This window comes from Erinaceus europaeus, chromosome X, assembly GCF_950295315.1.
Source record: "Erinaceus europaeus chromosome X, mEriEur2.1, whole genome shotgun sequence".
In the NCBI taxonomy this organism is placed as follows: domain Eukaryota; kingdom Metazoa; phylum Chordata; class Mammalia; order Eulipotyphla; family Erinaceidae; genus Erinaceus; species Erinaceus europaeus.
This window is the reverse complement of record NC_080185.1, coordinates 86401472-86428796: the sequence shown is the minus strand read 5'-3', so window position 1 is coordinate 86428796 and position 27325 is coordinate 86401472. Positions and strand designations below refer to the sequence as shown.

The 27325-nt window shown below is 43.4% G+C and overlaps 1 protein-coding gene across 7 annotated transcripts in view; it reads left to right on the top strand.

Moving 5' to 3' along the window:
• Window positions 1–26577, top strand: part of GPR173 (G protein-coupled receptor 173) — a 43743-nt gene extending 17166 nt beyond the window's left edge. Inside the window, exons 2-4 of one of the 7 annotated variants that reach the window (XM_060183523.1) lie at window positions 12283–12406; window positions 20497–20615; window positions 22497–26577. In XM_060183523.1, the coding sequence (XP_060039506.1) occupies window positions 22593–23714 (1122 nt within the window). In that variant the 5' untranslated portion in view covers window positions 12283–12406; window positions 20497–20615; window positions 22497–22592 and the 3' untranslated portion in view covers window positions 23715–26577. The other 6 variants (XR_009547639.1, XR_009547638.1, XM_060183524.1 and 3 more) reach the window with 6 other exon arrangements.
• The last annotated feature ends 748 nt before the right edge of the window (window positions 26578–27325 follow it).

Here is a 27325-nt window from a genome sequence, read left to right as displayed (position 1 = left end):
ATTAGTGTTGTCGTTGGATAGGACAGAGAGAAAGGGGGAGAGGAGGAGAAGACAGAGAGGGGGAGTAAACGATAGACACCTGCAGACCTGCCTCACTGCTTGTGAAGTGACTTTCCTGCAGGTGGGGAACTGGTGGCTCGAACCGGGATCCTTATGTCCTTGGCCCTCACGCCACCTGCGCTTAACCCGCTGTGTTACTGCCCGACTCCCCACATTATCTCTTCTGTCTCTTGGTAGTCACCATCAGCAGGAAACTGCTTAAGTAGATGGTAGCAAATGGTCAAAGGTTTTCCCACCAATAACTAGAACTTAGGTTATTTGTCACCCCCTGAGTATTATGCATCAAAAGGTGGGATCTTCTTTAATGCTGATTTCTCTTTCATCTTTTTCAATCAGATATTTGATTGAAAAGACATGTCCTGGGGGTCAGGCAGTAGCGCAGCAGATTAAGCGCACATGGCAAAGTGCAAGGATCCCAGTTGGAGCCCCCGGCTCCCCACCTGGAGGGGGGTCGATTCACAGGCGGTGAAGCAGGACTGCAGGTTTCTGTCTTTCTCTTCCCCTCTCTGTCTCCCCTTCTCTCTCTGTTTCTCTCTGTCCTATCCAACAACAGCAATGACAACAATAATAACAACAACAACAACAAGGGTAACAAAAACAACAAGGGTAACAACAAGGGCAGCAAAATGGGAAAAATGGCTTCCAGGAATAGTGGATTTGTAGTGCAGGCACCAAGTCCCAGCCATAATCTTGAATGAGCCAAAAAAAAAAAAAAAATAGGGGATCGGGCAGTAGAACAGCTGGTAAAGTGCACGTGGGGCAAAGCGCAAGGACCGGCATAAGGATCCCGGTTTGAGCTTCCGGCTCCCCACCTGCAGGGGCATCGCTTCACAGGCGGTGAAGCAGGTCTGCAGGTGTCTGTCTTTCTCTCCCCCTCTCTGTTTTCCCCTCCTTTTTCCATTTCTCTCTGTCCTATCTTAACATCAATGACATCAACAACAACTATAACAATGAAAAACAACAAGGGCAACAAAAGTGAAAATAAATAAATATATTTTAAAAAGACATGACCCGCTCCCCCTCTGTATCTTTTTCTCTCTCCAACCCTTTCTCTCTCTCTCTCTCTGTTTCTCTCTGTCTCCCAGGCTCTATTAAAGGAAAAGGAAAAGTGGTCACAAAGAGTGGTGGAGTCATGCAGGCACCAAGCCCCAATCGCCCTGATGACAAAACGAAATGATTAAAAATAAAACAATAGAGATGTAATATAGATCCAAACACTTCACAGAATGCAAACAAGTGGGTAGGTAGCACCTTGGGTTTAATTAAATCTACCTAGCAGCATGCACTGTGAAAATTAGACTAACAGGCAGCTATTACAGTTGAGAATACCTCCATGAATCAATCTTGGTGATTTTAGAAAAAATTCCAGATGCAAATTTCCTGTCATCACAACAGCAGCAGTCCACAGAGCATGCCATTTCAAAATAGTCATGTTATCACTTTAAGTATTTCAGCCTTAATTTTGGTGCTTTTGCTCTTCTCTGTAGCCTTTTTGACTAGTTCTATGCACGAGCACAGCTTAACAACATCCAGAGATATCTCAATAGAAAATGAACCTCCCCTTTAAAAAAAAAGAAAGATGAAAATTGTTCTTGATTGAATTACCTTCTGGGTTACTGTTATCTTAATGCATTTGACCTGTTGTCAGTGTGTGTCCTAATAGCAATAATGTAAAACGGTCCCTTTCCTATTCCTTTACCTCATTGATCCCCAATGTATTATGGACAATTTCCCTGCACACTGCTAACATGTGAGATTCTACTAGAAGGAGCAACTATATATATATATATATATATATATATATATATATATATATATATATTCCCTTTCGTTGGCCTTGTTTTTTATTGTTGTAGTTGCTATTGTTGCTGTCGTTGTTGGCTAAGACAGAGAGAAATGGAGAGAGGAGGGGGAAGACAAAGGGGGGAAAGAAAGATAAAACACCTACAGACCTGCTTCACTGCCTGTGAAGTGACTCCCCTGCAGGTGGGGAGTTGGGGGCTCAACCGGGATCCTTATGCCTGTCCTTGCACTTTGTACCACCTGCGCTTAACCTGCTGCGCTACCACCAGACTCCCGCAACTTAGTTTTACTTGTAGCTTGTGGAGCCCTGTCACTAGCTGGTTGAGTTCCATCAAAGAGTGTTCTAAACTATTCCATAAAATGGCTAGCTCTGTTCTTTTTTTTTCTTTTTTTTTTTTTTGCTTCCAGGGTTATTGCTGGGGGGCTCGGCGGTGCCTGCACTACAAATCCACTGCTCCTGGAACCTGAAAGCCATTTTCCCCATTTTGTTGCCCTTGTTGTTACCCTTGTTGTCATTATTATTGTTGTTATTGGATAGGACAGAGAGAAATCGAGAGAGGAGGGGAGACAGAGAGGAGGGGAGACAGAGAGGGGGAGAGAAAGACAGACACCTACAGACCTGCTTCACCGCCTGTGAGGCGTCCCTATCCCCGCCCCCCTCCCCCCGCAGGTGGGAAGCTGGGGGCTCAAACCTGGATCCTTACGCAGGTCCTTGCACTTCACGCTCTTACGCAGGTCCTTGCACTTCACGCTATGTGCGCTAAATCCGCTGCGCTACCGCCCGACCCCCAGGTCTATTTATTAATCTTCACTTCCCGATTTTTTTAAATATACAGATATTTCTCTGTTTGATAGTGTTCTTTGTCCTGTTGACCAACAGTCTCCTTGGGAAACAAAGTTTCTGTTGATAACTTTTCTATGCAAAATGAGATTGATACTGAGAAAGAAAAGGCTCACTGAGTAGCCTGATCCAAATTTAAGGCAATCACCATTGAGTTGCTGAAAGTACAGACATCCTTCATTTGTGGGACGACATTGAACCAAGACTACTGGGTTCATATTGAAAGTCATGATTTTCCAACTTTAATTAAGAAGATCATTTTGGTGAAAAAGAGATAATAATATAAATCAAATCTACTTTTCTGAGAACTAAAACTTGTCTTTGAAAAGTTTTAGAATCTTTCAAAAGGCAAGATTTAAGTTTTCTTTATTCTTGAGAAAAATAGCACAGTTGATGGGGCTGGGAGAAGCTTACCTGGTAGAGTGAATGCTTTGCTGTGTGTCCTTTAGCTAACCTTTTTTTTTTTTTTTTTTTTTTTTTTTTTTACCAGAGCACTGCTTAGCTCTGGCTTAGCTCTGGTGGTGCAGGGGACTGAACCTGGGACTTTGGAGCCTCAGACATTAGACTCTGTTTGCATAACCATTATGCTACCTACCCCTGCCCATAACTAATCAATTTAATTAAAATTCATACAATAGTTAACTGACATGTTTTATAAAAAAAACAAAAAACAATAATGCATTATGAAATTCCACCGAGTTTGACTAATTTTTAGAAGATTTTTCTTTTTTAATTAGTTTATTTGAAGATTTATTAATTAATGAGAGGAGAGAGAAGCAGAGCATCACTCTGGCACATACAATGGCAGGGATTGAACTCAGGACTTCATGCTTGAGAGACCAAAACTTATCCACTGTGCCACCTCCCAGGCTAGTACTAGCAGGCCAGAGAGGTAGCACCAGCACAGAGTCTTTCATACCTGAAGTACTAGAGGGCCTAGTTTCAATCCCTGGAGCATTATAAACCAGAGGTGAACAATATTCTGGTAATTTAAAAAATGAGAAAAAAGGCAAGTAGCAAATAAATCAAATAAGTAAAGAAATGACAGTGATGTAATACTTGTTATAATAAAAGTTCTTATCTTTTAGAAACTGGAATATGTATAGATGACATCAATTTGCTTTTTAAAAAATATTTATTTATTTTTATAAAGTAGAAGTATTGTCAAGACCATAGGATAAGAGGGGTACAATTCCACACAATACCCACCACCAGAACTCCATATCTCATCCCCTCCCTTAATAGATTTACTATTTTTAACCCTCTGGGAGTATGGATCCAGGGTCATTATGAGGTGCAGAAGGTAGAAGGTCTGGTTTCTGTAATTGCTTCTCCGCTGAACATGGGCGTTGGCAGGTTGATCCATACTCCCAGCCTGTCTCTCTCTTTCCCTAGTGGGGCAGGACTCTGGGGAGGTGGGGCTCTAGGACATATTGATGGGGTTGTCTGTCCAGGGAAGTCTGGTTGGCATCACGGTAGCATCTGAATCCTAGTGTCTGAAAAAGAGTTAGAATATAAAGCAGAACAAATTATCGACTAATCATGAACCTAAAGGCAAGAATATGGCAGATGAAGATTTGGAGTTTCTGTTTTGGAAAAAGCTGTAAGGTCTATTTTAGGTATATTCCAAAGGGCCCATGACTTTACTAGTTTTTGCCTGAGCCTGACATCTAATATGAAGGTGAGCCCAAGGTATTATCTGGGGAGATGGTGTCATAGCTGAAAAAAGGACTAGAAAGCTGGATTAGGGAATAGAGTAGCTCCCAAATATGGGAAAAGTATATAAATATTGTTAACTGTAAACCCCACTGATTTGGTCTGGGATCCATATTCAGCACAGGAGCCTAGGTAACCTCTGCATCCCTGTAGGTCTGAGCTCACATTGTGTGGTCATGGCTAGGAACATTCCAGGCTGCACCAATTTCAGGATCCATCTTCCTCAGGTAGTAGGTAGAGTATATTGTCCAACTTCCCTTTGTAGAATGGAACATTCCCTACCATTGTTGATCCACATTGAGGGCCAGGTCCTGTAGGGGCCCACAGAGGGGTTCATTATGTTGTTCCTGATGACCAGTGACAGTGGAGAGAGGGATCTGTTAGAAGTTGAGGCCCATCATGTCTGTGTGGGAATCCCAGAATTCCCTGACTAGGGCCCCAGGTGATGGGATGGCACTGATCAGCTCTGGCTTATGGTGGTGTGGGGGACTGAACTTGGGACCCAGGAGCCTCAGGCATGAGAGCCTCTTTGCATAGTCTTTATGCTATCTACCCCAGCTCTATCCATTTGCTTTAGAGTACTCTGGAAGTGGGGAAAGTAAGGGAGATTGTACTAAAAGCAAGACCATGTGAGCTGGTCATTGGTGCACTGAGGTTCATTACAGACTCCTTTCTTTCACTTCCTTTCTTCCTTCTTTCTTTCTTTCTTTCTTTCTTTCTTTCTTTCTTTCTTTCTTTCTTTCTTCCTTTCTTTCTTTCTTTCTATCTATTTATCTATCTTCCTTCCTTCCTTTCTTTCTCTTTCTTTTCTTTCTTTCTTTTTCTGCCACTAGGGAACTCAGAGCGTGCATTAGGAATCTACCACTCCCAGAAGCCATTTAATTTTTTCTTCTATTTTTTTTTTGCCTCCAGGGTTATTGCCTGCACTACAAATCCACTGCTCCTGGAAGCCATTTCTTCCATTTTGTTGCCCTTGTTGTAGTTGTTATTATTCTTATAGCTGTTGTTGTTGGATAGGACAAAGAAATCGAGAGAGGAGGGAAAGACAGACAGAGAGGAGGAGAGACAGATAGACACCTGCAGATCTGCTTCACCGCTTGCCAAGCAATGCCCCTGCAGGTGGGGAGCTGGTGGCTAGAACCAGAATCCTTACCGGCCCTTGCGTTTTTTTCTTGTTATTTCTTTATTGGGGAATTAATGTTTTACATTCTACAGTAAATACAATAGTTTGTACATGCATAACATTCCCCAGTTTCCCATATAACAATACAACCCCCACTAGGTCCTCTGTCATCCTTCTTGGGCCTGTATTCTCCCCACCCACCCACCCTCACCCCAGAGTATTTTACTTTGGTGCGATACGCCAATTCCAGTTCAGGTTCTACTTGTGTTTTTTTCTTCTTCTGATCTTGTTTTTCAGCTTCTGCCTGAGAGTGAGATCATCCCATATTCATCCTTCTGTTTCTGACTTATTTCACTTAACATGAATTTTTCAAGGTCCATCCATGATCGGCTGAAAACGGTGAAGTCACCGTTTTTTTTTTTTTTACAGCTGAGTAGTATTCCATTGTGTATATATACCACAGCTTGCTCAGCCACTCATCTGTTGTTGGACACCTGGGTTGTTTCCAGGTTTTGGCTATTACAAATTGTGCTGCCAAGAACATATGTGTACACAGATCTTTTTGGATGAATATGTTGGGTTCCTTAGGATATATCCTCAGGAGAGGAATTCCAAGATCATAGGGTAGGTCCATTTCTAGCCTTCTGAGAGTTCTCCAGACTGTTCGCCACAGAGGTTGGACCAAGTGACATTCCCACCAGCAGTGTAGGAGGGTTCCTTTGACCCCACAACCTCTCCAGCTGCTGTTACGTTTTCTGATGTATGACATTCTCACAGGAGTGAAGTGGTAGCTCATTGTTGTCTTTATTTGCATTTCTCTGACAGTCAGAGACTTGGAGCATTTTTTCATGTGTTTCTCAGCCTTTTGGATCTCTTCTGTGGTGAATATTCTGCCCATGTCCTCCCCCCATTTTTGGATGGGGTTATTTGTTGTCTTGTTGTTGAGATTTGCAAGTTATTTATATATATTGGTTATTAAACTCTTGTCTGATGTATGGCATGTAAAGATCTTCTCCCATTCTGTGAGGGGTCTCTTGGTTTGGGTAGTGGTTTCTTTTGCTGTTCAGAAGCTTTTTAATTTGATGTAGTCCCATAGGTTTATACTTGCCTTAGTCTTCTTTGTAATTGGATTCATTTCATTGAAGATGTCTTTAAAATGTATGCAGAAAAGAGTTCTGCCAATATTTTCCTCTAAGTATCTGAAAGTTTGTGGTCTAACATCCAAGTCCTTGATCCACTTGGAATTTACTTTTGTATTTGGTGAAATACAGTGGTTCAGTTTCATTCTTCTGCATGTTTCAACCCATTGTTTCCAACACCATTTATTGAAGAGACTCTGGTTTCCCCATTTAATAGTCTGAGCCCCTTTGTCAAAGATTAGATGTCCATAGGTGTGGGGCCTCACGGCCCTTGCATTTTGAGCCATGTTCGCTTAACCTGCTGTGCTACCGCCCAGCCCCCTTTTACTTCTATTTTTTTATTGGAGAGGACAGAGAGAAATTGAGAAGGGGGAGATAAAGACACATGCAGACCTGCTTCACTACTCCTGAAACATACCCCATGCCAGTGGGAAGCAGGGGCTCGAACCTGGGTCCTTGTGCATGGTAAGCTGTATGCTTAACTGGATATGCCACTGCCCACCTCTACCTTTTTTAGGCTCCATCTTTTATTTATTCACTTTTTATTTTATTGAACATTGTATTTTAGTATATTTTATTTATTTATTATATTTAGTTATTTATTATTGGATAGAGACAGAGAAATTGAGAGTAGAAGAGAAGATAGAGAGGGAGAGAGACAGACAGACACCTGTAGCTCTGCTTCACCACCTGTGAAATTTTCCCCCTGTAGGTGGAGCCATGTGTCTTTGAACACTGTAATGTGTGCATTTAACCTGGTGCGCCACCGCCTGGACCTCTATTTTAGTGTATGTTATATGATACATATTTTGCTATATCTACCATTGCATTAGAACATTGTGTGAGTTTTCAGGTTCCAGATGCCACCAGGATGCTGGCCAGGCTTCCCTGGATTGAAGACCCCACCAATGTGTCCTGGAGCTCAGCTTCCCCAGAGACACACCCTACTAGGGAAAGAGAGAGGCAGACTGGGAGTATGGACCGACCAGTCAACGCCCATGTTCAACGGGGAAGCAATTACAGAAGCCAGACCTTCTACCTTCTGCAACCCTCAATGAACCTGGGTCCATGCTCCCAGAGAGATAGAGAATGGGAAAGCTATCAGGGGAGGGGGTGGGTTATGGAGATTGGGTGGTGGAAATTGTGTGGAGTTGTACCCCTCCTACCCTATGGTTTTGTTAATTAATCCTTTCTTAAATAAAAAAAAGAAAGAAAGAAAAAAAAGAACATTGTGTGAGTTTCAAGTGTCCATCATTATAAATCAACATCTATATGCACTATATAGATGCATACTTCTATAAATCCACAAATCAAATCCAGCTTCAAGTTCACCGCCAGAAGTAAAATTCTATCCTTCACCACAAATTGACATTTTTATCTGGTTTACCTCTTTCCCTACCCCCCTCCCACAGCAATTACTAATTAATCTTATAGTCTAAATTTTTGTTTTTGGCTGGAGAGATAATTTACCAAGTAGGCTGTGTGCCTTGCTATGTATAAAGCCTAGGTTCAAGCCCTGACAATATGCAGGGTGTGTGATGGCATTGTGTGTGTGTGTGCAGGGGGATGACTCTGGAACCTCTCTTTCTTGCTCTCTCTCTTTCTGTTTGCCTCTATTTTGGCATCTCTCTATTTGAATGAGAAAAAAAAAAAAAGAGCCCGAGAATGGTAAAATCATATATGCTCTCACTATATATTTTAAAAAAAAAATCACTAGATTTAGTTCATCCATTTGTTTGGTTTCCCTATATATCACATATGAGCGAAACCATATGGTGTATGTCTTTTTCCATGGCTATTATCTAAAAGATAAGGAACAACAAGTGTTGCAAAGGATATGGAGGGAACCCTTATGTATTGTTGATGGAATTGCACATTGGTGTGTAAAGAAGCACTGTGAAGAGAAATCAAAAAGTTAAAAATAGAAATTTCATATGATATGATTGAGAGATCCCCTCTTTTTTGAGTATTTACTTGAAAAATACAAATACATTAACTGTCACCACTTCTCTGTATTTAAATGTTCTGGAAGAAAAAGTCTTTTCTAAAGAAGTAATGATTAGGGGGGCACATGGTGGTGCACCAAGTATGCAAGAAGGACCCAGGTTGAAGCACCTGGTCCTTACCTGCAGGGGGAAAGCTTCTCATTGCCGGTGCTTCTCTGTCTCTCTGTTTCTCTCTCTCTTTTTTTCTCTCTCTGTCTCTTTCTGTCTTCCCCTCCCCTCTCAATTTCTCTCTGTCTCTATCTAATAATTAATAAAAATATCTAAAAAAATAAAATTCTTAAAAAAAGTAATGGCCAAGGAAAATGACAAAATAACTATATTCTTCTTAGGAACACTTAATATACTATCATAATAAAAATCATACAACCTTTCTATTTTTTTGTAGAAGGAAGTTGTGGAAAATTACAGTTAGATCCTTGCCAGCACCCATGTCCAGTGGAGAAGCAATTACAGAAGTCAGAACTCTCACTTTCTGCACCCCAAACATCTTTGGTCCATATTCCTAGAGGAGTAAACAATAGTGAAGTTTTCAGTGAAAGGAATGGAACACAACTCTGGTGGTCAGAACTATATGGAATCATGCCCCTACTATAATTATACCCCGTATAATCTTGTAAATCAATATTAAATCGATAATAAAAAAACATAAATAGCCTTTTAAAAAGAAAGTAAATTAGAATCAGATCAAATAGAAAACCAACATTGTATGTTTTTGAGCCAAACCAAAATGAATAAATAAATAAATAAATAAATAAAAACAACAAAAAAAACCCCCTCAACACTAGAGGCAATCAAAGTAATAATCAGACTGTCTGGAGTGTTTCCATAGGAAGTCATCCAAATATTTATTTATTTATTATTTTATTATTTATTTATTCCCTTTTGTTGCCCTTGTTTTTTATTGTTGTAGTTATTATTATTGTTGTCTCCATTGTTGGATAGGACAGAGAGAAATGGAGAGAGATGGGGAAGACGGAGAAGGGGAGAGAAAGACACCTGCAGATCTGCTTCACCGCTTGTGAAGAGACTCCCCTGCAGGTGGGGAGCCAGGGCTCAAACCGGGATCCTTATGCCGGTCCTTGCGCTTAGCGCCACATGCGCTTAACCCGCTCTGCTACAGTCCGACTCCCGATTCAAATATTTATAACCTTCTTTCTCACAAGAAGTCTCCCTTACTCCTATTATCATAAGTGCCCAGCAGCTGAGCTGTTTTGGTGTTTCCCACCAGGAGGTACATACATTAGTTGGTCTGTACACACAAATGGGTTTGTCTCTAGTTGTATACCTGTTGTAGGATGTGTATCAGGTAAGCGAATCTGTGTTTATGTCTACACAAGTGGGTGTTTCCTTGTGCTTACTCACACATTCTCAGAGGGTTTGTGTTGGCATTATTGTATAATGTGAGTGTTTACTTGAATATAAATTATATGTACATGAATATAAACTCAGGATATATAAATCTGTTTCTAGCAAAAAAAAGTGCTTGATCTGTGTGAGAGAAATTGCGTGATTGCTCTGTGTATTGGAGTTTATACATAGGAATATTTTTAATTACTTTTAACCTATTTTTCTCCATACAGATATATTTTGTATTTATTTGAGGAAGGTTCTGTCTTGTAAGTGTGTGTGTGTGTGTGTGTGTGTGTGTGTGTGTGTGTGCATAAGTACCCATGCTGGCATATATAAGTGTGTTTGAATCTAAGCGTTAACGTGTGGAATTATATTTGTATATGTGATTATATAGGTGTGATACAGTGTAGTTACCTGTTGGGAGAGTTTGTCTGAATATGTAAAAGGGTTTGAATAGTCAAGTATATTGGGCTAAAAGATATATATGGGTCAGAGGGTGTATATGAGTCTGTGTATGCATGACAGTGAATATTTATCAAGATATCATGTATATTTTTTCTTTTTTAAATATTTATTTATTCCCTTTTGTTGCCCTAGTTGTTTTATTGTTGTAGTTATTATTGTTGTCGTCGTTGTTGGATAGGACAGAGAGAAATGGAGAGAGGAGGAGAAGACAGAGAAGGAGAAAGACACCAACAGACCTGCTTCACCGCCTATGAAGTGACTCTCCTATAGGTGAGGAGCCGGTCTCGAACCCAGATCCTTATGTCGGTCCTTGCGCTTTGCGCCATGTGTGCTTAAACCGCTGCGCTACCGCCCGACTCCCAAGATACCATGTATATATATTTTTAAACTTTAAAAAAATATTTATTTATTTTCCTTTTTTGTTGCCCTTGTTGTTTTTCATTGTTGTTGTTGTCGTTGTTGTTAGATAGGGCAGAGAGAAATGAAGAGAGGAGGGGAAGACAGAGAGGGGGAGAGAAAGACACTTGCAGACCTGCTTCACCTCCTGTGAAGGGATGTCCCTGCAGGTGGGGAGCCGGGGGCTCGAACCAGGATCTTTACTCCAGTCCTTGCCCTTTGCGCCACATGCTCTTAACCAGATGATACCACGTATATTTATCATGATATGAGTTCATTGTTGGGGGGGGTGATTGAGAATTATAATTGCGAGTTGATGGGTCATTGCATAGGTAGGGTGTCTGAATGTGTATGTTTCTGTGTACATGCACACCTAGTGACCGTTTCCATTTAACAGATAATGTTGCACTGCTCCTTTACACCCTGGAGATTAATTTCGTAGGTAATATAATCTCTCTACACATATGATTTCTCTTTTTTTAGAATTTATTTATTTATTTATTAATGAGAAAGATAGGAGGAGAGAAAAAGAACCAGACATCACTCTGGTACATGTGCTGCTGGGGATTGAACTCGGGACCTCATGCTTGAGAATCCAATGCTTTACCACTGCGCTACTTCCCAGACCACCACATATGATTTCAATTGCAAGAACCAGAGTTTGAGACTTCCTAACCACCACATGGGAGCATCTGTACAGTAAAAGCTGTGGAGCTGTGCTGTGGAGCTGTGCTGTGATATATCTCCTTCTCTCTGTGTCTTTCTCCCTCTTTGTCTCTCACCTTCTGTCTCAAAAGTATTAGGTCCACCAGAGTGCATGAGTCATGCAGGGATAGAGGCCCAGTAACAATCCTTGTGGTTAAATAAACAATAAAATAAAATAAAAATAGAAAGGGACTGGGTGGTGGCATAGCTGGTAGAGCTCACACACCAGCAGAGAGGAAGCTTCACAAATAGTGGAGCGGTGTTACAGATATTTCTTCTTCTCTTTCTCTTTCTCTCACTGTCTCTCAAGCTCGTTCAAAAAGAAAGAAAATAAGGCCACCAGGAGCAATGGAATTGTGCAAACATCAAGCCCTAGTGATAACTCTGGTGGCAAAAAAAAATTAATAGTAAGTAATAAAAGAAAGAGTGATTTATAGGGGCCGAGTGGTCGTGCACATGGTTGAATACACATATTACAAGGCGCAAGGACCTGGGTTCGAGCCCCCAGTCCCCACCTGCAGGGGAAAAGGGCTGCAGTTGTCTCTCTGTCTCTCTCCTTTTCTATCTCCCCCTTCCCTCGCAATTTCTCTGTCTAGCCAATAATTAATAAATAAATATATTTTTTAAAAGACCTAGTGGTGAGGTGTAACTGTTTTATTTTATTTTATTTTATTTTAGAGTGTGTCCTACGAGGTGTGCCACTGACCAGCTTATTTATTTATTTATTTATTTATTTTTAACAAGAACACTACTCACCTCTGGCTTATGATGGACCTGGAACCTCAGAGCCTAAGGCATGTAAGTCTTTTGCATAACCAATTGCTATCTCTCCTGCCTGAGATTTTAAAAAATATATATATATTAGACTGTTCAAGGAAAGGACTCCATAAAATAATAGTCTCTTCTGGGCTGACATGAAAGCCAGACTTCTGGATAATTTGGGGTTTATCATATATTTCAGTGTATTACAAACCCAAATCCCTAGGAGATAGGTGACCTGTGTATCACTGACTGGCCAGAATTCTCTCCCTGGACTCCAAAAATTATTAGAACACCCCAGCTTTACAGCAACAACAAAAACATGTTTCTACAAATTCCTAAAATGTCCCCTAGGGGGCGGAAATACCTTTGCTGAAAATGAGGCACTGGTGTTCGGGCAGAATACACTCTTAATGGTGAATTCTATAGCATATTAGTATATCTCTTGTATGTGCACGCGTGCATGCGTTCATGCGTGTTAGCTGGTTGTGATGGACTCCACATAAGTGAGTTATGTTGTCTGTGTGAGTGTGTAGATGGTGTCTGTATCTAAGAGCATCTGGACATAAGTGGGTGTGTACGAGTTATGTGTGCACACATATCTTAGCCTCACATGGGTTCAGGATATGGTTGCTGGTTTGTGCTAAGAAGACGTTTCTCATCACTTATTTATAGAATCTCCCCCAACTTTCAAGGACACACCAGTATTTTTTTGTTTGCTGCTATTATTTTGGGGTGTGTATGTGTTGTAAGTGTTTTAAAGATGGAAGTAGGCAGATATGGAGAGAGAGAGAGAGAGAGAGAGAGAGAGAGAGAGAGAGAACACAGAACTAAAGCTTTTTTCAATGTGGTGGGGGCCAGACTCAAACCTAGGTCACACACACATATCAAAGCAGCACACTGTTGAAGTAAGCTGTTTCACCAGCTCTGTTTTATTTATTTACTTATTTGTATTTCTTTTTTTTTTCCTGATAGGGACAGAGAGAAATAGAGAAGAAGAAAGCAGCACTGCTTCACTGTTCATGAAGCTCCCCCCCTGCAGGACTTGAACCTGGTTCTTTGCTCATGGTAACGTGTGCTCTACTTGGTGTGCCACCATGCTGCCTCTGTTTTCTTGTTTTTGTTTTCACTGGGAGTCCAGGCTACTCATTACCCTCGGTTAATCTTAGTATGTCATGCACTCTTTATTTTTATATTCATTTCTCTCTCTCTTTCTCTCTCTCCCCTCCCTTTCTCTCTCTGCCTCTGTCTCTATCCCCTTTCTGTATCTGTATTTCTTTCTTTCTTTCTTTCTTTCTTTCTTTCTTTCTTTCTTTCTTTCTTTCTTTCTTTCGCCTCCAGGGTTATCTCCGGGCCTCGGTGCCTGCACCATGAATCCACTGCACCTGGAGGCCACTTTTTCCCCCATTTTGTTGCCCTTATTGTTGTCGTTATTGTTATTGTTGCCATTGATGTCATTGTTAGATAGGACAGAGAGAAATGGAGAGAGGAGGGGAAGACAGAGAAGAGGAGAGAAAGATAAACACCTGTAGACCCGCTTCACCGCCTGTGAAGCGACTCCCCTGCAGGTGGGGAGCCAGGGGCTAGAACCAGGACCCCTGTGCCAGTCCTTGCATCCTGTGCCATGAGCGCCCAACCCGCTGCCTTACCGCCCAACTCCTGTATCTGCCTTTCTTTAAAAATTTTTTTTAAATATTTATTTATTTTCCCTTTTGTTGCTCTTGTTGTTTAACGTTGTTGTGGTTATTATTGTTATTAATGTCGTCGTTGTTGGATAAGACAGAGAGAAATGGAGAGAGGAGGGAAAGACAGAGAGGGGGAGAGAAAGACAGACACCTGCAGACCTGCTTCACCGCCTGTGAAGCGACTCCCCTGCAGGTGGGGAGGCGGGGGCTCAAACCGGGGTCCTTAGGCCAGTCCTTGTGCTTCGCGCCACATGCGCTTAACCCACTGCGCCACCGCAGATACTCCCAGTATCTGCCTTTCATTACCCAACCCTGTCTTTCTATTTCTTCATCTTTCTTTTATGACTCACCCTCTCTTCTTTCTTTTTGAGCTCTCTCTGTGACATTCTCCCTTTTCTGTCTCACATGCTCTCTGTTTCTGTGTACATGTCTGTCTCTTTCCCTCTCATTTTCTCTTTTCTTCCCCTTTCAGTCTCTATTTTCATTTCTTCCTCTTTGTATATAAGACTCTATTCCCTTTATCTATTTATTTCTGTCTCCTTTCCTCCTATGTCTCTATCTTTCTCATATAAACCTCTCTCCTCTGTCAGTCTCTGTGTCTCTACATTGTGTCTTTGTTTTTATTTCTTACTCCTGTCTCCACAAAGCTTTGGAGTGCCTGAGTCTGTGTGTGCGTTTAAATACACATAGCTGTTGTCTACTGACAGCCAAACTGGATTAAGTTGGGCAACAATACAAGGGAGAGTTTTTTTCCTATAAGAAAGAGGGTGTAAAGGCATCCTCATTAAGCCTTACCTCCTGCAGCCTCAAGCCTACCCTGTCCCCTGTTTTCCAAGATCAAGGTTGTCTTGCTGCCTTCTCGCTGGGATTAGTCCTGCTACTTTATCATTTCCTACTCCCTCTGTACCCGACCCCAGGATCTGTCCCCTCCTCACACCACCTCAGTTTTACATATGCCCACCTGCTGGCTATCTCAGCAACTTCTACCTGGAACCCTCCAGGTAGCCCCTCTGACCCAAAAGCCCATTTAGTACCACAACCAATTGAGTTGACAGCTTTTTACCATGCTGAGTATGTAATATGCTATTCTTTTTTATATTTATTTATTTTGCCTCCAGGGTTATTGCCGGGGGTCAGTGCCTACACCACAAATCCACTGCTCCTGGAGGCCATTTTTTCCCTTTTGTTGCCCTGGTTGTTCCAACATGCAGGTGGACCCAAGTTATTGTCTGGGGATGAGATGGTGTCATAGCTGGAAAAAGGACTAGAAAGCTGGATCAGGGAAGAGAGTAGCTCCCAAATATGGGAAAAGTATATAAATAGTGTTAACTGTAAACCATCATCCTCAGGTGATAGTCAGAGTATACTATCCAACCTCCCTTTGGAGAATGGAACACTCCCCACCTTTGTTGATCCACATTGAGAGCCAGGTCCTATAGGGGGCCACAGAGGGGTCCATTATGATGTTCCTGGTGGAGATGACCAGTGACAGTGGAGAGAGGGATCTGTTAGAGGTCTAGGCCCATCATGTCTGTGTGAGAATCCCAGGACTCCCTGACTAGGGCCCCAGGTGATGGGGTGGCCTCACTTAGTCTTTTTATGTGCTATTCTTCCAGATGAGAGTCCATCGTTCTAAAATCCTTACATTTGTGGCACTTTCATTCTAATAGGGAGAAGGCAGTCAATCAACCACATGTCAGAAGGACATTAGATGAAACAAATTCTAGGAAGAATAGCCTAGGAGGTGGTACAGTGGCTGAAGCATGACGTATAAGAATTAGGTTCCATGTGGTCCGGGAGGTGGTACAGTGGTTAAGGAACTAGACTCTCAAGCATGAGGTCCTGAGTTCAATCTCTGGCAGCACATGTACCAGAGTGATGTCTGGCTCTTTCTCTCCTCCTATCTTTCTCATTAATAAAATAAATAAAATCTTAAAAAAATAATTAGGTTCCAGGTAGGGATAGATAGCATATGGTTATGCAAAGAGACTCTCATGCCTGAGGCTCCAAAGTGCTAGGTTCAATCCCTAGTACCACCATCAGCCAGATGCTCTGGTTAAAAAAAAAAAAAAAAGGAAGAAAAAGAGAAAGAATCAGGTTCTGAGTTCAATCATTAGTATCACATGTGCTGGGATGATGATCTGGCTCTCTGTATATCACTAATACCCAAATAAATAATATATTTTTTAATTTTAGGAAGAAAATCAACCCAAACTAGGGGCAGAGGGTATTACTTCTCACTGTGATGACCTGTAGCCCTGCAGGTTCTTTCTTTTTATTTTATTTTATTTTATTGCCTCAAGGGTTATTGCTGGGGCTTGGTGCCTGCACCACGAATCCACTGCTCCTGGAGGCCATTTTTTTTCCTTTTGTTGCCCTTGTTTTATCATTGTAGTGGTTATCATTATTGTTGTTACTGTTGTTGGATAGGACAGAGAGAAATTGAGAGAGGAGAGGAAGACAGAGAGGGTGAAAGAAAGATAGGTATCTGCAGACCTGCTTCACCACCTGTGAAGCAACTCCCTTGCAGGTGGGGAGCCGGGGTCTCGAACCAGAATCCTTTTGCCGGTCCTTGTACTTCGTGCCATCTGAGCTTAATCCACTGCGCTACCACCTGACCCCCTCATTTATTATTATTTTTTTGCCTCCAGGGTCATTGCTGGGGCTCAGTGCCTGCACCATGAATCCATTACTCCTGGAGGCCATTTTCCCCCCTTTTGTTGCCCTTGTGTTGTAGCCTTGTTGTGGTTATTATTGTTGTTGTTGATGTCATTCGTTGTTGGATAGGACATAGAGAAATAGAGAGGGGAGGGGAAGACAGAGAGGGGGAGAGAAAGATAGACACCTGCAGACCTGCCTCACGGCCTGTGAAGCGACTTCCCTTTAGGTGGGGAGCCGGGGCTCAAACCGGAATTCTTAGGCTGGTCCTTGTGCTTTGCGCCACGTGCGCATAACCTGCTGCGCTACTGCCCAACCCCCCCCCCGTTTATTTTTTATATTCAACAGGACAGAGATTGAGTGGGGTGCCAGGTGATGGTGCACCTGGTTGAGCGCACATGTTACAGTGCATAAGGACCCAGGTTCAAATCCCTGGTCCCTACCTGCAGGGGGAACACTTCATATATGGTGAAACAGGGCTGCAGGCGTCTCTCTGCCTCTCTTCCTTGCTATTTTTCCCTCCCCTCTCTATTTCTGGCTGTCTTTATCCAATAAGTAAAGATAATTAAATTAAATATTTATTTATTCCCTTTTGTTGCCCTTGTTGTTTTATTGTTGTAGTTATTTTGTCGTTGTTATTGATGTCATTGTTGTTGGATAGGACAGAGAGAAATGGAGAGGGGAAGGGAAGATAGAGAGGGGGAGAGAAAGATAGACACCTGCAGATCTGCTTCACCGCTTGTGAAGCGACTCCCCTGCAGGTGGGGAGCTGGGGGCTCGAACTGAGATCCTTACACTGGTCCTTGCACTTTTTGCACCACCTGCACTTAACCCACTGCGCTACCACCCAACTCTCCAATTTTTTTTAAAGAGATTGTGGGGGTAGATAGCATAATGGTTATGTGAAGAGATTCTCACAACTGAGGCTTTATAGTCCTAGGTTCAATCCCCTGCACCACCATAAGCCGAAGCTGAGCAGTGCTCTGGTAAACAAAGAGAGAGAGAGAGAGAGAGAGAGAGAGAGAGAGGGAGGGAGAGGGAGAGGGAGGAAGAGGGAGAGAGAGGGAGATGGAGAGAGAGAGAGAGAGAGAAAGAGAGAGAGAGTGAGAGAGACTGGGGGGGGACATAGAGAGGGAGGGAGGGGGAGAGAGAGAGAGAGGGAGACCGATCTGAGGCACTGCTTCATCACTTTGAAGCTTCTTCCCTGCAGGTAGGGACCAGGGGCTTGAACCCAGAGCTTTCTGCATGGTAACATATGCACTCATCTGGGTGTGGCACTGACTGGCTCCTCCTTCCTCTTCCCATGCTGTCGGTGCTTCTCACAGTAGCAAGCAGGATCCTATTCAGCCTTAATCACATCATGTCTTCTCACTTCTGCTCAAAACTTTCCCATGGCTCCCATCTCACTGCATGAAAATCACAGTCCTCACCATGGCCTACACGACCTGGCCTCACCAACCTTTGTGAGTCACCTCCACCACTTTCCCCTCACTTGCACCGGTTTCAGCTATAGTGGCTTCCTTCCTTTCCCTCATATGCACCAGGGACATTGTTTGGCTGTTGCCTCTGCCTGGATTTTTCTTTCCCTAGATGTCCATATAATTCACACTCACCACCCTGAAATGATACCCCTCCCCAAAAACCTTCTGTCCATTGCATTGAAATTTTACCTCCCCTGTCCCAACACCTCCACATTCTCTTCTCCTTTATTTTTCTTTTTGGAAAATTATCATCATCTAATCTATAGACACTTAGTGACAGAGACACATTCTGCGAAATGTATTGTCAAGCAATTTCATCATTGTGCTGATATCACAGAATTCACAAACACAGATGGTGTTAGTCTGCTGTACACCTGCACTATATGATACAGATTTGAGGGGCCTCTGTACTATATATGGTCCATTGTTGATTGAAATATCATTAAATGCTGCATGTTCTTCACCTATGTGTTTTATTTATCTAGATATCCGTTCTACAAGGGCAGGGACTTTTTAAATTAGTGATTTAATATTGATTTACAAAACCACAAGATAACAGGGATGTAATTCCACATCATTCCCATCACCATAGTTCTGCATCCTTATTCTCTCCACTGTAAACTGCAGTGGTTCTCCCAAGGTCACGGATATGGATTGACTATTTTTTTTTCTTTCTTTCTTTTCTTTTCTTTTTTTTTTTCCTTTTTTTGCAGACCTGCTTCACCATCTGTGAAGCGAATCCCCTGCAGGTGGGGAGCTGGGGATTCAAACCTGGATCCTTTAGCCAGTTGTTGGGCTTTGTGCCACCTGCGCTACTGCCCAACTCCCTAATATTGACTCTTATTTCTATAGTTATATATATATATAACTATATAATATATATATTATATATATATATAATATATATATATAAATATATATAAAATATATAAAAATATATATATAAATATATATATATATTTACCCATTTTTTTGTATGATCTTGCCTTCTTTTTTAAGTCACACCTACACCTATTACTACTTCCAAATGTTGTTCCTTTTTTTTTTTCTCTTCTCTCCCAAGGTCCTGATGGAATTGGGTTTCAGAGCCCTCTGGTCATCTTCCCCTAGGATTTCTCCCTCTCTGAGAGTATGGACCAAAATTCTTTCTGGGGTGCAGAAAGTAAGAGTTCTGGTTTCTGTAAGTGCTTCTCCACTGAACATGGGCATGGCAGGTCGATCCATACCCCCAGCCCGTTAATATCTTTCCCTAGTTGGTTAGGGCTCTGGAGAGGTGAGGTTCTGGGACACATTTGTGAGGTTATCAGGCAGGTACACAATAGAATGCTCAATATATGGTGGTTAAACAAATGAATATACACAAGCATACCTACATCTTTATCACCTACATATACTCCCCAGCCTTATACAATCTGACCCAGGCAACTCTGTGACCACCCCTTTCCCATTCCAGGCACACTGGTCTCCCACACATTCCTGATCACAGATAAAGAAATCCACTGGATAGTAGCACTACCATGAAAACATTAAATCGATTAGAAATGAATAGAGTACATTATACATGGGATTAATATTGTTTGTACAACTTTGGGTTCACCTGTGTATGCGTAAGTGTATGGGGTTGTGATGGGAAAAGCTGCTTACTGTGAGTGATGTTCAGAAAAAAAATTGAAGGACAAAGCCTTAGGGCATCGCAAAGGAGGAGAAAATTCATACCAACAGCCCCTTCTTTTTTTTAATTTCTTTATTGGGGAATTAATGTTTTACATTCAACAGTAAATATAATAGTTTGTATATGCATAATCTTTCTCAGTTTTCCATATAACAATACAACCCCCACTAGGTCCTCTGTCATCCTTCTTGGACCTGTATTCTCCCCCCCACCCATCCACCCCCAGAGTCTTTTACTTTGGTGCGATATGCCAATTCCAGTTAACAGCCCCTTCTACAGTCACACCAGTGGAGGAGCTAGGTAACCATTCTTTAGCTCCAGAGAGATGAAGCACTGTCACCCAGAAATGGGGGAACAGGAACAGCAGGACACCAGGAGGGACAGAGCCTGTCACCATCAGGGGAGGAAGTGGGGAGTCCAAATGGATACACTAACACTGCCATTTCTGTTTTTTTTCCCCCTCACCTTTTTCCTTTCTGCATATTTCCCATTGTCTGTCTTGTAATTTCTCTCTCACTCTCACCTTCCATCATTTCCTTACTTCCCTTTTCTCTTCCTGTCCCCCCCTTCTCTTCCTCTCTCCTTATCTCTCTGGTTCTGTCTCTCTTAACTTGTCTCGCTTTTTTTTAAAAAAAAGATTTTATTTATTTATTTTTTCCTAAAAGAGAGAATGAAACAGAGAGACCAAGGTACTGCTCAGCTCTGGCATATGTTGGTGCTAGGGTTTGAACCTGTGACCTCTGGGGCCTCAGGCATGTGAGTCTGGTGCACTAGCTTTTCTCTCCCAAACCCTCACTCTTTCTTTATCCATCTGTATTTGTCACCATTTTCTCTTTGGTTTTGGAATCCTTCTCTATGTGTGTTTTTTTTTTTTCTTTTTTTATTTAAGAAAGGATTAATTAACAAAACCATAGGGTAGGAGGGGTACAACTCCACACAATTCCCACCGCCCAATCTCCATATCCCACCCCCTCCCCCGATAGCTTTCCCATTCTCTATCCCTCTGGGAGCATGGACCCAGGGTCATTGAGGGTTGCAGAAGGTAGAAGGTCTGGCTTCTGTAATTGCTTCCTCGCTGAACATGGGCGTTGACTGGTCGGTCCATACTCCCAGTCTGCCTCTCTCTTTCCCTAGTAGGATGGGTCTCTGGGGAAGCTGAGCTTCAGGACACATTGGTGGTGTCTTCAATCCAGGGAAGTCTGGCTGGCATCCTGATGACACCTGGAACCTGGTGACTGAAAAGAGAGTTAACATACAAAGCCAAACAAATTGTTGAGCAATCATGGACCCAAAGCTTGGAAAAGTGGAGAGGAAGTATTAGGGAGGTACTCACTGCAAACTCTAGTATACTTCTGCTTTCTTACTTTGGTGCCATACTCCAAACTCAGTCAATTTCTGCTTTGCGTTTCTACTTCTTTTTTTTTTTTTTACATGCATAACATTCCCCAGATTCCCATTTAGCAATACAACCCCCACTATTTCATTCATCATTTTTCATGGACCTGTATTCTCCCCACCCACCCACCCACCCCAGAGTCTTTTACTTTGGTGTAATACTCCAATTCCATTTCAGGTTCGACTTGTGTTTTCTTTTCTAATCTTGTTTTTCAACGTCGGCCTGAGAGTGAGATCATCCCATATTCATCCTTCTGTTTCTGACTTATTTCACCCAACATGATTTTTTCAAGGTCCATCCAAGATCGGCTGAAAACGGTGAAGTCACCATATTTTTTTACAGCTGAGTAGTATTCCATTGTGTATATATACCACAACTTGCTCAGCCACTCATCTGTTGTTGGACACCTGGGTTGCTTCCAGGTTTTGGCTATTACAAATTGTGCTGCCAAGAACATATGTGTATACAGATTTTTTTGGATGGATGTGTTGGGTTCCTTAGGATATATCCCCAGGAGGGGAATTGCAGGGTCATAGGGTAGGTCCATTTCTAGCCTTCTGAGAGTTCTCCAGACTGTTCTCCACAGAGGTTGGACCAATTGACATTCCCACCAGCAGTGCAGGAGGGTTCCTTTGACCCCACATCCTCTCCAGCATTTGCTGCTGTTACCTTTTCTGATGTGTGACATTCTCACAGGAGTGAAGTGATATCTCATTGTTGTCTTGATTTGCATTTCTCTGACAATCAGAGACTTGGAGCATTTTTTCATGTGTTTCTCAGCCTTTTGGATCTCTTCTGTGGTGAATATTCTGTCCAATTCCTCCCCCCATTTTTGGATGGGGTTATTTGTTGTCTTGTTGTTGAGTCTGGTAAGCTCTTTATATATGTTGGTTATTAAACTCTTATCTGATGTATGGCATGTAAAGATCTTCTCCCATTCTGTGAGGGGTCTCTTGATTTGGGTAGTGGTTTCTTTTGCTGTGAAGAAGCTTTTTAATTTGATGTAGTCCCATAGGTTTATACTTGCCTTAGTCTTCCTTGTAATTGGATTCGTTTCATTGAAAATGTCTTCAAAATTTATGCGGAAAAAAGTTCTTCCAATATTTTCCTCTAAGTATCTGATAGTTTCTGGTCTCTATGTGTGTTTTTTATGCATCCCAGTGTACTCTCCTCTCTGTCTCTCTTCAACTCTCATTTCTGCCTCTCTGTGTTTCTATCTCCCCGATTCTCCGTATTTGCAGGTGCAGCTCAGCAAGATACTGATGGAGTCCCCCAGGGCCCATCGAATACCAAACTGGCTGACCCCGTAGGGTTGGGAGCAGCTTCTGCCCCTCAGCATGGCCAACGCCACTGGCGAATCTGAGGAGGTGAGCGGTGCCCTGTCCCCACCATCAGCATCGGCTTATGTGAAGCTGGTGCTGCTGGGACTGATCATGTGTGTAAGCCTGGCAGGCAATGCCATCTTGTCCCTGCTGGTGCTCAAGGAGCGTGCCCTGCACAAGGCTCCTTACTACTTTCTGCTGGACCTGTGCCTGGCCGACGGCATACGCTCTGCTGTCTGCTTCCCCTTTGTGCTGGCTTCTGTGCGCCACGGCTCTTCATGGACCTTCAGTGCACTCAGCTGCAAGATTGTGGCCTTTATGGCCGTGCTCTTTTGCTTCCATGCGGCCTTCATGCTGTTCTGCATCAGTGTCACCCGCTACATGGCCATCGCCCACCACCGCTTCTATGCCAAGCGCATGACACTCTGGACATGTGCAGCTGTCATCTGCATGGCCTGGACCCTGTCTGTGGCTATGGCCTTCCCGCCTGTCTTTGATGTGGGCACCTACAAATTTATCCGTGAGGAGGACCAGTGCATCTTTGAGCATCGTTACTTCAAGGCCAATGACACGCTGGGCTTCATGCTTATGTTGGCTGTGCTCATGGCAGCCACACACGCTGTCTATGGCAAGCTACTCCTCTTCGAGTATCGTCATCGAAAGATGAAGCCAGTGCAGATGGTGCCAGCCATCAGCCAGAACTGGACATTCCATGGCCCTGGGGCCACCGGCCAGGCTGCTGCCAACTGGATCGCTGGCTTTGGTCGTGGGCCCATGCCACCAACCCTGCTGGGTATCCGGCAGAATGGGCACGCAGCCAGCAGGCGACTGCTGGGCATGGACGAGGTCAAGGGTGAAAAGCAGTTGGGCCGAATGTTCTATACAATCACACTGCTCTTCCTGCTCCTCTGGTCACCCTACATCGTGGCCTGTTACTGGCGAGTATTTGTGAAAGCCTGCACCGTGCCCCACCGTTACCTGGCCACTGCTGTTTGGATGAGCTTCGCCCAGGCTGCTGTCAACCCAATCGTCTGCTTCCTGCTCAACAAGGACCTCAAGAAGTGCCTGAGGACTCATGCCCCCTGCTGGGGCACAGGAGCTGCCCCTGCTCCTAGAGAACCCTACTGTGTCATGTGAAGCAAGCTGATAGGCAGATAGGCAAGGAGAAAATCATGGTCACTCTGATGGGGCCAACAGAAAGGGAGGGGTGGGGCCCCATCCGGGACCCTTTCTTTCTGAGCTATTGTCCCTAGTCCCTCAAATCACCCCCAAACCTAGGCAACTTTGCCAATGCCTCCCCAGGGTTGAGGAATTGGAAAGAGGCATTTCTAGCCTGTCTCCTCTGCCTCCTTCTCCTTTATAATCTCTCTCTCTCTCTTTTCCTGCTTCCCTAGTGCCCCTCCCTCTCCCTCTCCCTCTCCCTCTCTCTTTTCCTGCTTCCCTAGTGCCCCACCCTTTCTCTCTCTCTCTCTTCCTGCTTCCCTAGCTCTCTCTCTCTCTCTCTCTCTCTCTCTCTCTCTCAGAAGTGACAATTCAGAAAAGAACAAAACTGAACATGCAGGTTTTTCTAACAGTGAAGGAGACAGGCTTTCTTGCTTTAATGTCTCTTCTTCTGACATTGTACAGAAGGGGGAAATTTGTCTTGTAAAATAGACTTCCAGAGTTATTATTGCCCTCCTCTGCTCCCATGAACCCTCTCCTTCCAAGTCCTTTAGCAAGGCCTGGATACTTAGGGAGAAAATGATCTGCTGACAAGAAGGACTGAAGTGGGTGTTGGGTCCTCTGGGAGCAGAGATGTTTAATTGCTATGTTGTGTGCAATGTTGTTTTAGGCTATCCCTGGTCCCAAGCCCAGTCTCCTTTCTGTCCCCACTGTGTGAACATCTCCGAAGTGTTTCTTGAACAACAGTTTGAGAAACCAGGAGGAAAGGGAGCTTAGCCCTGGTGAGGGGCCCAGGCTAGGTGAAGCTGCATGCCTTGAGCTGAAGAATCCCAAGCTTGACTGCAGTCTCTGGAGCTGACGCCTGGATTCCTGGCCCCTGGCTCTTCTTCCTGAGAATGAAAATCTACTACAATCCCACAAGGGCTAATGTGGGTGCCACACAGGCACATGTGGTGCCCCAAGAAAGTGTAGAGAGAGCTCTGAACTTAACAGAGCTGGATTCCAGCTCTTTAGGATCAAAGAGTAGAATTCAACCCCAGAGTTGTCTCCTGGGCTCACACTACTCTCCTGAAGATTACAATTCTATTTTGGCCTTGGTAACTCATAGTGGTACACATTCCAAGGCATGGTGGTCCTGAATCCATTCCTATCTAACCTCTTTTTGTCATCCTCAAGACACTCTGTGGTAGCCCTTGGCCTTCTGGGGCCTCAGCCCCAATCTTCCTTCCTCCTGCCATCCTTATCTTTACCCCAAATGGAATGGACTGCAGCCAGATTCTCTAGGTGGGCTATCCCAAGCCTCCCTTCCCTCCCAGGCAGACACCACTCTGGGCTCAAGTCAAGGACAGTTCTTGTGGACTGGTGAGCCAAACTGGCACTCATTTGCTGGTCTTGCCCAGGTTCTTTGACGCCCCCCTCTCATTTCCTGGGAGAGGGGAGATGTGGACCCTTTCCTTTCCTTGTAAAAGCTTCATCCTAAACTCCTTCCCTAACCCAAGACATCCCCAGAACTAGGGATTCCTTGACCTGAGAGGAATAGGAAGTGTACTCCAGGCAGGAGTTTGGCTGTGGAATGGCACTGGAAAAGCAAGCCAGAGAGGTTGAGAGTCTGGGGATGGGGGGGGAGTACCTGTTCTCTCAGTGATAGTGATGGGGGTGCCTTTCCCAAGGGGTGGGGTGGGGGGACCACAGGGGTGGGGATAGGTAGGGTACCTTCAGGAGGATTTTCCTCCATTTCTTTTTTCTAACTGCCTGGATTCATCATTTGGATTTTGTAAATGGAAACTTAAATGAACAATGTTATACTGGATGTTTTCTCTTTCTGACTGTGTGTGTGTGTGTGTCTGTGTGTCCTGTCTGCATGGCCACATGGTCAAGCGAGACTGTGTTTCTGTGTGACTTTGTGTGGAGAAGCACTCCTGCTTGGTGCACACATGTGAACAAATGCCTGTATATGAAGACTTGTGGTGTACACACACATACACACACAAACACACACACACACACTCTCTCTCTCTCTCTCTCTTAGTTGAGAGGAGACAAACTAGAGCATGTGTGTACAACAGAGTCTGTTGGAGATGGAACTTGAAAACTATGGGTATGTATGTAGCAAGAAGGTACAGCCCTTCTCATAGTATCTTCCTACCTAAATTCAGGTTTTGAACGTGGGGGTGGGGAACAGAATACTACTTGAGAATCCCTTCTCTCCACAAAGCCTGCAGCCCCTAAACACCACTCCCAACTCCTTTATCAGTCTCCTCTCCAAAACCTAAGCAAGGTGTTCCTGAAATTGGACCACCATGGAGAACAGGGAGTGGGAATTGGGAGTCATACTTGGGGAACAGATGAGGTTAGGAAATACTCCTCCAAAGTAATTACTTCTGGAAAGACTTCTTGGTCTTGGTCCAGAGCCTTCTGAAGGACCCGCTTTATACAGTTGGGACTTTGGTAAGCTTTGATTAAATTCAGAGTGAGGGATGTTACTGGGGAAGAAACCCAAGCCTGGGAGTCTACCCAGCCAGCCTGCTCCTTGGAAACTCTATTTATTCTTTACTTATTCACTCAGATGCATAGAATTGAGTTGACCATACTCCTCAGTTCTTGACACACTAGATCATCATTGGTCCATGCCAGGTCCTTTTATTATTTATTTTGTTTTGTCCCTTCATCACCCATCCCTGATCCTATCCTGCTTCCCACAAAGGCACCCACTCTCGTGTATTTAACATATGTCCTTCCAATCCACCGTCCATGTGTTTATTTACATATATGTGTATCTGTGGAAAATATACGGTATTGTTATGTGTTTTAATTTACATAAACAGTATTGTACTATAAATCTTGTTCTGTTTCTTTTTTCACTCAACATCCTGTTTTTGAGATATCCAGCCATGTTTCTTATATAGAGCCAATTCATGCTGATAGTCCATCTTATACATGTCTCATTTTTTTTCTTATCCATTACCCTGGTGATGGGTCTCCAGGTTGCCTCCAATTCTCTGCTACCACAACAAGGCTGCAGTGGGCGGTTTCCTACAGGTCTCTTCAGGGATGCCAAGTGTAGAGAGAAACTCTGAGCTAGGTAGTGGGGCGGTTAGGGTTGCAAAGTGAGCATGGTGTTAATACCAGGCTAAAACCAAAATTCCACGACCAGACTTCACAGGAGACCATTCACTTTGCGCGCGCGTACACACACACACACACACACACACACACACACACACACACCCTAAAATGCAATAAAAACAGCATATGTCAGGGGGCAGGGAGTGGGTAGCATAATGGTTATACCAAAGGACTTTCACGTCTGAGGTTTTGTAGTCCCAGGTTCAATCCCTGAGTACTACCATAAACCAGAACTGACCAGTTATCTGGTTACAATAATGCATGCATGCATGCATACATACAGACAGACACTGGGGGAGAGAAAGGATAAGATGGATAAGTGATAAGAATCTAGCACACATCTGAATGACACAGAGGACGTTGTTCTTCATGTATGTGACTACAAAAGAGCCATTTTGCAAAGATGGAAAACACCACATCGAAACCCGGCCCCAAATCAAAGACCCTGGGTTTCTAAATCC